Raw genomic sequence first — 12,193 nt, forward strand, 5'->3', positions numbered from 1 at the left:
GCTCTGTAGATGTCTATAAGGTCAAGTTGGTGGATTATATTGTTTAGCTATTCTGCATCTTTGTTGAGTTTCTTTCCAGTTCTTCTATCTTTCATTGATAGTGGTGTATTAAAGTCTCCTACTATGACTGTGGAGGGAGCTCTGGTAGCGTAGTGCCTAAGGCACTTGACTGCTAACCAGGAGGCTGGCAGTTCAAACCCACCAGCCACTCCTCAGAAGGAAGTTTGGGCAATCTACTTCCCTAGTGATACTGCCTTGGAAATACAAGGAAGGGTTGCTATGAGTCAGGTCTGAGTCAACGGCATGTAACAACAACAACAAAACTATGACTGTGGAGTCATCTATTTGCCTTTTCAACTCTTTGAAAGTCTGATTTATGTATTTTGGGGCTCTTTCATTGGGTCCATAAATATTTTTTATGTTATATCTTCTTGTTCAATTGATCCTTTAATCACTATATAATGTCCTTCCTGGTCTCGTATGGTGGTTTTTGTCTTAAAGTCAATGTGATCAGAAATTTATATTGCCACTCTTGCTCTTTTATTGTTGCCATTTGCTTGATATATCTTTTTCCAATCTTTGATTTTTAGTCTATTTTTGTCTTTGTTTCTAAGGTGTGTCTATTGTAGACAGCGTATTGATGGGTTTTGTTTTCTTATCCAATCTGCAACTCTCCGTCTCTTGAGTGGTGCATTTTAATCCATTAACATTCAATGTAATTATCGACAAGTATCAATTGGTTGCTATCATTTTGTTATGTTTTTTCATGGTGTCCCTGGTTTCTTTTTCCATATTATTTTCTGTGCTGAGCTCATTATGTTTATGAGTCATGTTATCATTTCTTTTGTTGCTGTTGTTTTAGTATTTACTGAATATTTGTGCTTGTCCTTTTTTATTGTGAGGTAAAGATTTATCATTTTTCTTTGTGGTTACCCTGTGATTTATAATTTTCTCCCCAAATTTAGAACAGTCCATTCTATCTTGCAACTCTCTTAACTTCCTCACCATTTAGAAATTCTGTAACTACACAATATTTTCCCTCTTTTTGGTTTGTAGTTGTCCGCACTTGCCAATTGATGTCTCTGGTTCCCTGTTTACAATCTTATAAGCTTATTTTACTTTAGTTATATCCATAGCTATAGTTTCTGGGTTATGCCATCTTGTGTATTAATGGTCGCTTGTAGTTTGCTATTTTTGGTTCTCTGTTCAAAAGACTCCCTTTAGTATCTCTTGTAAGGTTGGTCTGGTTTGAACAAATTCCCTTAGTTTCTGCTTATCTGGAAATCTCCTAATTTCACCATCATATTCAAGGGACAGTTTTGCCAGGTATATAATTCTTGGTTGAAAATTTTTCTCTTTCAGGGTTTTATATATACCATCCCATTGCCTTCTTGCTTGCATGCTTTCTGCTGAGAAATCAGAGCTTATTCTTACTGGTTGTCCTTTGTAAGTAACTTTTTGTTTTTCTTGAGCTGCTTTTAGGATTCTGTCTTTGTCTTTGGTTTTGATGAGCTTGATGGTGATATGCCTTGGTGATTTTCTTTTGGTGTCTATCCTGTTTGGGGTTCATTGGACTTCCTGAATGGATATATTTTTATCTTTCATCATATCAGGGAAGTTCTCCTCCAACAAATCTTGGACAATTTTCTCAGTGGTTTTATTTTTCTCTTCCTATTCTGGAATTCCAGTGACATGTAGGTTATTTCTTTTGATGGTATCCCACATGAACCTTAGGCTTTCTTCATTTTGTTTTGATCTTTTTTCTGATTGATCCCTTTTCAATGAAGTATTCAGGTATTTGTCTTCAATCTCATTAATTCTGTCTTCCATTGCATCAGTTCTACTCCTTTGCCCTTTCAATGTGTTATCTAATTCTGACAATTTAGTATTAATCATCTGGATTTCTATTTGTAGATTTAGAATCATTTCTAATTTTTCATTATTTTTGTCATTTTGTTCTTATATTTTCTTCAAAAATTCTTCTAGGGTTTTTTCTGTGTTGTCTTTGGTCTATCTCTCAATCCGTTGAAGATACCTAAATATAATTCTTTTGAATTCCTTATCAGAGTGTTCCAGTGCTGCTTCTTCTTCATGGGTGTGTTCTGGGTCTGTATCCTGCTCCCTTGTTTCTAGCACTTTATCTTGCTTCTTTGTGTGGACTGTGATGGTCTGTTGTCTCCAAGACATCATGACATTATTGTATTTAGATTTCTGTTAACTGTTTGTGAAGAGCAGCCAAGGGTGAGTCAGGCTCTTCTTGGTGGTTGTTTATTGTTGGCCTGTTGGTGGAGAAGGAAGTTGTGGCTCTCACTCAGAAAGTGAAACTGCAGGAGGTGTGGGTGTGATTGTGTTGTATGGGGACTGTCACTGTCTTCCACTCAGACAAAAATAACAATTGAATAACCATCAAAAAAAGTAAAACCAAATGGACAAAAAACACACTGTGTAATCACACAGGAACAGTAACCAAAAAGGGGGGAAAAAAACCTGCAATAAGGAATATTGAGGGGAGAGGGCAATAAGAAAAAAAAGTAGAGAAGGAGAATAATGAGGAAAAAAATGGAAAAATTGCAAAAAGAAAAACAAAGAACTGTGTTAACTATGAGAAAGAAAAAAAAATTGCAACCAGGGACAGGGAGAAGAAAAAAAGCTGAAAACTGGAACCTGGAGGGGAAGAATAAAGAATAATAGTAAAAAAGGACAAAAGTAACAATAATAGTAGTAGTTTTAAAACAGACAAAAACAAACAAAACAGAAAACAGAAAAAAACAAATCAGGGTAGGGTGGGGCAGGGAACCCAGGCTCCCTCCGAGCACGCAGACTGGGATGGAATTCCTGCCAGGCCAGAAGGTGGGTGGTAGTGAGGGATGGCTGCACCTCCATTCACCGAGAGGGTGTGGGGTATAAGAATAATAAGGGGAATGTCACAACTTTCCAGTCATCCACGTCCGGAATGTCCTTGCAGTTCCCTGCAAGTGGAGCCTGTTCTTAAGTCCCTGGAATCTGGAAGAATGGTGTCGCTTTAAATAGCCAAAATAGTCAAATTGCTTGAAAACATTTGAAATGGCTGCATCCTCCGGACAGGCAAAAGTCCACAGCTCAGTCCACCTTCCTCTTTGCTGCTTCCCTTTTTAGTCCCCAGCCACCAGAGTAGTCCTCCATGCGGTCCCTGGCTAGCAGGGCTGATTTTTAGGTTAATTCTTAGGTCCTACAACCACTCAGCAATGTCCAAGCTGTCAGGATCACTGCCAGACCGCAGCTCCCTATGTCTCCTTGTTTGGTGTTTTCATGGAAATTCTGCTAGTTGGAGTTTAGTCAAGTTCTGTATCCTTCCATTCAAGGCTCAGGGGTCCAAGATTATCTTCTGTATCTGTGTTAGTTGGTTCCCCTTTTCTTTGTTGAAGGGGGTCTATGAAGTCTTCCTGCCTATCCCACTGTCTTACTGGAACTCTTTATCAAAAATCTTGATGCCCACATATTCCCACCTTTATCTGGTTCTAGAGTCCCTGGGTAGTACAGATGGTTAGTACACTTGGCTGCTAACTAAAAAGTTAGAGGATTGAGTCCTACCCGGAAGCACCTCAGAAGAAAGGCCTGGTGATCTACTTTTGAAAAATCAGCCATTGATAAACCCTGTGGAGGACAGTTCTACTCTGGCACACATGGGTCACCATGAGTTGGAATGGAATGGATTCAGTGGTAACTGGTTTATCTGGTTAAATGTGCAGTCTCTCCTCTCCCCTGGCAATTTTTCCTCATCAGATAAACAAGCTTAAGCTTCTCCTGTGTCACATGTACTACTGTCTGAAAGAGTGATCCTCACTGGTGTCCTGAGATCCATGCCTTTGTTCACTTCTCAAGCCTCTGATACTCAGCTCTGACCCATGTCTTTCTCTTAGATGCCTCTTGCTGAAGTCACTCATGGCCTGATTGCCAAATCTGTGATTCAGTCCTGTTCTCCTTTAGCTTGTCCTCTCTGCAGCATATTACCCTGCTCACCACTTTCTTTCTCTTTCTTTTTTCCCCCAGTTTTCCCACACCTCCCCTCCCATCCCTGGTAACCAACAAAGATACTTTCCTTCCCTGTGTAAACTTTTTCTTGACTTTTTATCATAACAGACTCACAACATTTTTCCTTCTGTGATTGACCTATTTCACTCAGCATAATGTCCTCCAAGTTTATTCACATTATGAGGTGATTGGCAGATTCTTCATTACTCTTTAGGATTGCATAGTATTCTGTTGTGTGTATGTACCATAGTTTGGATATCCGTTCATCTGTTAATAGGCACTTAAGTTGTTTCCATCTCTTTGCTATAGTGAATTGTGCTGCGATGAACTTGGGTGAACTTGGCTATGTGCATCACTACTTTCTCTTTCTTGATACTCCCATCTCCTGTTTCTGGGACACCCTCTTCTGGCCTTTCTGACTGGCCCTCCTCCATCCCCTTTGTGGTCTTTTCTTTTCTTGATCACTCCTAAAATCTTGATATTTCCCAGGGTCTTTCCTTGATCTTCTTCCCTTGAATGTCATGTCCTCCCTAAAACCAAAACAAAATGAAACTCACTGACATTGAGTTGATTCCATAGCGACCCCGTTTGGGGTCTGAGGAGGTAAATCTTTACAGAAGTAGATTGTCCAGTCTTCTTTCCATTGAGTGGGTGGTGGGTTTGAACCACCAGGCTTCTGGTTAGCAGTCAGAAGCCTTAGGCACTGAGCCACCAGAGCTCCCTTTCCTAATTAGTGAAATCCAAATGAATGCAACTGCAGATAATATGTACACATATCATACAATTCAGTATGCATGTGATGTGCTTGTATTTTATACATGTAACTGATCTATTAAAAAAAATAATGCAACTTAAGAGTTGTCACAAGTATGTCAACATGGGTGAAAGAGGGAGAGGAGTGACCACAGCCACTCCCATACCACACACATGCTAAGGCTGTCTCCTCCCATAAATAACATGTAGGTTGGACTATTTTTCCTAACATACAAGTCATTCATTTTCATAGCCCTGCATATCTGCAGAGCCCCAAGTCTGCCCAGTGAACTCCCCTCTGTGGCAAGCAAACAGATGCTTGAAAAGGCTCGTTGGTCCCTGATCAGTTGAGGCAATTTCAGTGAGATTCCTCTGCCTTTTCACAGATGATGGACTGGGTGACCTTCTAACTCTAAGAATCTCTGAGTTGAGGGGCAGAGTTTCCTGTGCTTGAAACTTTCATATACATGCCAAGCTGAACTATATGAAATTGCTGCATATTCAGGTGTTTTTGACCTACAAAAATGGCGATTTCATATGGTTCAGCCTAATTTAAAATGTGAAAGAACCTAGATCACTGTCCCCATTTCCTAGGCAGGAAGACTGAGGTGAGACTACAGCTACAAAGAGGATCTCAGCCCGATCCCACCAAGTCAGGCAGTGCCAGCCAGAGATTAAGGCATGGTTTGCCTTCCATGAAGGACACTGGTCAGAGCAGAGGCGGAGGGGAATAGGGAGGTTTGAGGATATTTTGAAAATTATTAAGGATGAAATTTCTTTCCTTCTTTCTTTTAAATAATATTTTATTGTGTTTTTGGTGAAGGTTTACACAGCAGTTAAGTTTCCCACTCAACAATTTCTATGAGTTATTCAGAGTCTTTCCTTATTTTTTAATGTAAGGATGTCATATCCTAGATTGAGCAGAACTCAGATAAACTAGACAGACCTGGGTTTTAATTTTGCTCTTCCCCTCCTGTGTCATCCTTGCTGGAGGGCTTGTCTTATGGCTGCTATGTTTCCCAAAGGCCCAGGACTATGCTGGACTCCTGGCAACACCTTGGTGTAGCTCCTCCAGTATGGCAAGGAGTCCCTGGGTGGTACAAATGGTTAACATGCTCAGCTACTAATTGAAAGGTTGGTGGTTTGAGTCCACCCAGATGTCCTTCAGAGGAAAGTCCTGGTGATCTACTTGTGAAAAATTAGCCATCGAAAATCCTGTGGAGCATAGTTCTCCTCTGACACATACAGGGCTGCCGTAAGTCAGAACTGACTCCCTATAACTGGTTTGGTGTTTTCCCAGAATGGCAAGAGCAAGAGGTGGGCCAGGGTCTGACTGGGGGTTGCTGCTCTGGGTAACAGGTGCTAGAAACCAGCTACTTCTGGCCAAGCTCTTGGAGAGTGGGCAGCTGGGTCCCAAGCTGACAATGAGTGCACCAACTACTTTGTCTTCCCCCTGCTTCTCATAGGGACGTTCGTCTCAGCCTTCACTGTGCTGTGTGGCGCCCGCACTGACCTCCCGGACAGACACGTATGCTGCGTCTTCTGGCTGAACATCGCAGCGGCCCTCATCCAGATCCTGACAGCCATTGTGATGGTGGGCTGGATCATGAGCATCTTCTGGGGCATGGACATGGTCATCCTTGCCAGTGAGTAAGGGGGTGCCATGCCTGGGCCCAGCCAGGATTCAGGGCTGGGAGTGGGGGGTGTGCAGAGGTGGAAGAAGGGTGAAGCCAGAATGGACTTGGGTATCTGGGATCCTAACGGTCATGCCTGTGGGGAGCAGGGTGTGGGCACTTGCAAGGAGAGCTTCACTGTAGCTGAGGTCTTGCTCCTCCCCTAAGCATGGGCACTCGAGTGCTGGACAGCACCCTCCTCACAGTGCCTGTGGCTCCAGGATTAGAAGACCCTCACCTGACACACCTACACCACACCCACACCTCACGCCTGCTGGGAATGAGGAGTCAAGGAAAGCAGGATTTCTCTGCCAAGTCCTTTGCTAAAGGGCATAAACAAGAGGAGAAGGGAGTCCTCTACTCAGCTCAAGGCACATCAGTCATGGCATTAGTCAAGGAGGCAGACAGGTCGGCTGACAAAACTAGTCAGCAGTAATGTGACCCAAGCAAGTTCAGGCCCCTATGCCTACCATTCTCTCTCTCCCTATCATGTAGTTAGTTTCCAGAGAAAAGAAAAAAGCCATCTGAGGCACTGACCCACAGGAAACCACAGAACTATGTTTTTACAGTCCAGAGAGAATAACTGCTCCTTCTTTTAAACTTAGCTCTTTGTAAGTGGATATGAAAGATCTATTATTGCCGATTTGTGTTGAGTGGACATTCATCAATCACCTAATACAAACCAAACTCAGACTCAAATGTGCTTTACGAAAGGGCTTAAAGTTGCAAAATTAAATTTACCAAAGACAATTTGATTAACATTTTTTAAATAATGTAACAAAATTTTGAAAGAGGTACCACACATGCTATAAGCATCTGTGCATGTGTCCTGAACCATCATATGTGTCCCCTGTATTTTCACTCATTCTGGTCACTTTATTAGGTCACCGGTCTCTCAATAACTAGGACCACACCTCCTTCAGGTGCTTTGCCCTTTCTTCATACCCCATCTCCATTCCACGCTTATCAATTTGTCCTGTATCTAATAACACCACTCATAGGTGGGACTGTCAGTGCCAGAAGGTAAGCTGTGCCAGGTAAGGACACCAGAACCAGGAGGAGAAGCCTGGAGTTCAAGGACTCTAGAATGAGCTAGAGTGATCTGAGGCTGACTCCTGTGAGCATCTAAGACCCAGGGCATACACAGATGCTAGGGTCAGGCAAGGCCACCATCAGTGACCAGTCACCAGGGGCCAGAGAGATGCAGGTAGCAGAGCCTGAACTAGATCTACCTGAGGCAGTGGATGGATCAGACAGACTGCCTAGAAGCAGGGCCTCAAGAGCAAAGGTCAGGAGAGGAAGCAGGTCAGCTGGGGTGCCTTGGTGCCCCAAAGTTAGAGCTCAGAGCAGAGCAAACAGGGCAGGTCCTAGGAGGCCAGGGCAGCCCAAGAAGGGGAGATGGGTGTGCTGGCCTCTAAGAGGAATAAGCGAGGGGAGCAATCAGGAGAATGGTCCTCTACCCCAGCTACTTCCTGCAGGAGACAGTCTCAGGGAGGGCATCGGGAAGTGAGCTGCAGAGCAGGCAGAGGTCACAGTGACCGGCCCTCATGACAGCCTTGCCCTATAGACATGTCTTACATTTGGGCAAGGGCTGCAGGACATTCCTGGTAGGGAAGAAGTGCTGCCCACCCTCCAGTGAATCCTGAAAAGGGATGGTTGGACAGTTTTCCAGAAAGAGTTAGGCACCTCCTTAGGGCCTGGAGGGGTATCCCACCATCTTCTGAGCCTGGTCCCAGTTGGCACCTAGAAGGTGCATCTGCTTTTGGAAGTCTCCTCAGCAGCAAGCAGAGGTCCTGTGACAGCTGCCCTGTCTCCACCCAAATGTGTCCCAACCCTACTCTTGCTGCTTCACCTCATCAGACTCAATTGCTGGTCAGGTACTTGGGCTCTTTATTAAGGAACTTTCCCATTAAAGTGTAACTAGTCATACCTATGTTCTAGAATAGGTCTCAATAAATGTGCATTGATGCCTAATCAGATCTCTAGAGTTTTCTAGTATATTAGTGTCTGGCCTTCCTTAATAACCAGGAACAAAGGGGTAGAACTTGGAGATAATGTAAAGAGACCTTCTCATCATGTCTTAGATGAGGACACAAAGACCCTGAGAAGGTCCAGGTGGAAACCTAATCACTTCCTCATTTGTCATCACTTCAGGCTATTGACTCTGCCAGAAACGTCTCTTTGGTGGCTGGTATATTGGACTGTAACTGGGCACCAGCATCAGGCTGTGGAATAAACGAGTGCAAAGACCTCCATGCTCACCCTTGCCACCCTCTTTCCCGTCCTGAAAGCTGTCATTGGGGGTCTGAGGCAGCTCCTTGAGTCTGCTGGTTCCAGCAACATGGTTTTTGTGTTAACCATTTTAGAAGGCTTTTGAGAGGATGGACTTGAGAATTGCACAAGAAATCCAGTCACATTTCACAGTTAACCACATGCCTCATATCTGCCTGGCCTGACCCAACACTCATACACCAATCTCAGTAAGGAATGACTTAGCACTTTTCCTGAAAATTAAACCCACCCTCAAAGGATGAATGGTTGCCACTCTTGAGACTGTGTCTTAGACTGGGATTGCTCTGAGCAGTAATAGAGTGTGTACGTCCCAGGATGACAGCTGTAAGAGGATAGTCACAATTAACTTGTCTATCCAAGGAGATAGTTGGATAAAGTGTTGTTCTTTCTGGTGTCACCCTAGCCTTTTCCTGTAAAAATGAAGGAAACCTTCTAGTTACAAAATATAGAATGATATTTGCATGACATTATCCAGAGTGTCATCAACCAATGTACTATCAAGAAAACATCCTAAGAATGAAATTAGAGAAATATAGATCAGAATAGGAGTTAAAATCAGAAACTTACAAACATGCTGCTCTATTTATATTAATCATAACAGTCCACCAGAGCCTATCTTGGCTGTGGATCAATAAATACTTGGTAGCTCTATGGGACCAGTTGCCAGTGAGCTGATTCTGACACTTGGCAACCCCATGTGTTGCAGAGGAGAACCAGAACTGCTCCATAGTGTTTCTAAGGCTGTGACCTTTCAGAAACAGATTGCCAGGTCTTTCTTCTGAGGCACCTCTGGATGCGTTTGAACTGCCAACCTTCTGGGTCATAGTGGAGCACTTAACCAATTACACCACCCACGAATTCCAAGTCTATGGTAGCCTCACCCTAGAGCCATAGTCATGGCAGACATTGCTAATCAATCCTGGCAATTTCGAGCAATCTCACATTTTCTCAACACAGGGCTTCAAGCAGTTACTACCAACTGATCGGAGATATCTGTAAGATAAAACCTGTTTGTCATCCTGGGTCCTGGGTCTTTCCCAAAAGACTAGGTTTTACACATGTGGCTCTTATTCCCACAAAAGGCTAGCCACATGGCCCGGACAGGTGGGCTAGGGCCAGGACTGGGCACTTCAGTATCTTCCCATTATCACCCCTGGTTCCTCCTCTTGTCTATCTTAAATTCATCTTGGAGCAAACATGGGCTGGAGGTGGAAAATAATAAAGAGCAGGAGTCGAGCAGAAGTTGGGGCTTGCCTGAGACACAGAGGGCTGGTGAGGCATTCGAGCGAGCTTGTTGGCAGGGTATCATCAGGGTGAGCCCTCCCTGGGTGCACCTCTCCAGTCCAGCCACAGGCCTGCACATTCAAGGGGCTCAGGAAATTGATGAGGCTGGCTAGTGCCCACAATGGTGGGTCCCTGTGATGGTCACATCTGAGCCCTCCACCTCTCTTCCATCCCCTCTTCCATCTCCTAACACCACTCCCCCCACCCCAGGCCCTCCCTCTTTTTATATTTCTGGTATTGCCCGTGGCCACTGATTTCAGACTGAGCGCTCTTTTCCTTGTTCTCTCCTTTCTCATGCTGCCTCACATCCTTGCGTTGCTCCACAGTTTCCCAAGGTGAGTCTGTTGAACGGATACAAGCCTGTGCCTGCGGCTCCTTGGGTCCCTCTTCACCAAGACCCCACAACTGCCCACACCCCACTCTCCCAGTTGGTCAACAAGTTTACATTTAACACTTTATTATTAAAAGTGTTTAAGCATAGATAAAAGGATAGAGAGAGCCTAGTATATCCAGCCAGTGGCTGTGGAGTCAGTTCTGACTCATGGTGATCCCATGTGTATCAGGGTAGAACTGTGCTCCACAGGGTTTCAATGACTACTTTTTCAGATGTGGAGCACCAGGCCTTTCTTCTGAGAAGCCTCTGGGTGGACTCAAACCTTTCAGTTAGCTGCCAAGCATGTTATCACGTACATCACCCAGGGACTTCCGAGCCTAGTATAGCAAGTGCCTAAATACCCACACCAGCTTCCAGAATGACCAGCTCGTGGCCGCTCTTGTTTCTTCTAACACCCCCTACATCCTCCCTCACCCCCACCACTAGATTGTTGTTATGGGCCATTAAGTCAATTCTGACTCATAGCAACCCTATAGGACAGAGTAGAACTACCCCATGTGGTTTCCAAGGCAATTATCTTTATGGAAGCAGCTGCCACATCTTTCTCCCTTGGAGTGGCTGGTGGGTTCAAACCGCCAACCTTTTGCTTACCGGCCAAACACTTAACCACTGCACCACCAAGGATCCTCCCAGCAAATCTCAGACCCATATAATTTCATGTATAAATATTTCAATAGATTTCTTTAAAAAAAATGCATAATACCCTTTACATCCAAGTAAATTAGCAACAATTCCTTAATGTCAACAGTGTTCAAATTGTCCAATGTTCACATTGTCCCAATGATTTCATAATTATCAAAAAATGTTTTAAAGCCTCGAAGTCCTCAGGCATCTTTGCCTGTGTTGAACAAAGAAAACAAAAAAAACCTGTTGCCTTCAGTCAAGTGGACTCTGACTCATGGCACCCCAAGAGTGTGAGAGTAGAACTGTGCTCCATAGAGTTTTCAGGGGGTGATTTTTGGGAAGTAGATTGTCAGGTAGTTCTTCTGAGGTACCTCTCGGTAGACTCAAACCTCCAACCTTTTGGTCAGCAACTGAGCATGTTTAATTGTTTGCACAATTCCAGTTAAATGTTCACATGGTTACTCCCTTCCATATGCCTGCCAAGCACCTTCTCCCAAGGCTTTGCTTTAGGAAATCACATCAGTCAGGTGGGGCTACCTTTATGCAGTGGCATCTGGGGTGTGGCTTCTGAAGCACAGGGATGGCCTTCCAATCCCCTCCCCTCCTCTTTTCATTTATCCCTACTAAGCCCGAAATTCCATAATTCCTGATTCATTCCTTTGTTCCTCATTCAAAAGCCAATGCCCTTGGGAAAGCTGTGCACAGCCTGTAACACCTCAGTGTGCATGTGGTATCCTGAGCATGTTTTGGTCCGGGGCCTCTCCTGGAGAAATCCTGAGGGAAGGAGGTATCTAACCGTCTCTCCTCTGCTTCCTCCTCACAGGCTACAAGGAGCAGGGCATCCCACAGCAGCTGTGAGCCCCGCTGGAGCTGCCAGGGACAGGCTGGGGTAGCCCTGGGGGGCTGCTCCAAGCAGCCTTGGGCACAAGGACTTTTGCATTTTCTCTTCTGCCATTTCCTGGGTTTGGGAGGGAGAGGGAATATTTTTAAAATATTATTTATTTTGAAAACATATCTGCTTTTCTCAGCAGTCTCTGAGGGCTGCCAGCTCCTCCCCCTGCTGCAGAAAGAAAGCACTTTAGACGCTGGGAGCACTGGGGTGTGGGGTGAAGGGACCACAGACAACAGAAGCAGAATGCTCTGGTGGGCTCTAGGCTGCTGA

General features: G+C 44.4%; 1 protein-coding gene across 1 annotated transcript in view; it reads left to right on the forward strand.

Moving 5' to 3' along the window:
• Window positions 1-11,889, forward strand: part of STUM (stum, mechanosensory transduction mediator homolog) — a 93,096-nt gene extending 81,207 nt beyond the window's left edge. Inside the window, exons 2-4 of the mRNA XM_007936980.1 lie at window positions 6,231-6,410; window positions 10,340-10,348; window positions 11,855-11,889. Of these exons, the coding sequence (XP_007935171.1) occupies window positions 6,231-6,410; window positions 10,340-10,348; window positions 11,855-11,889 (224 nt within the window). The remainder of the gene's footprint in view (window positions 1-6,230; window positions 6,411-10,339; window positions 10,349-11,854) is intronic.
• Window positions 11,890-12,193: the final 304 nt, after the last annotated feature.

This window comes from Orycteropus afer, unplaced genomic scaffold, assembly GCF_000298275.1.
Source record: "Orycteropus afer afer isolate SDZICR_OR568_19922 unplaced genomic scaffold, OryAfe1.0 scaffold00039, whole genome shotgun sequence".
Taxonomy (NCBI): Eukaryota; Metazoa; Chordata; class Mammalia; order Tubulidentata; family Orycteropodidae; genus Orycteropus; species Orycteropus afer.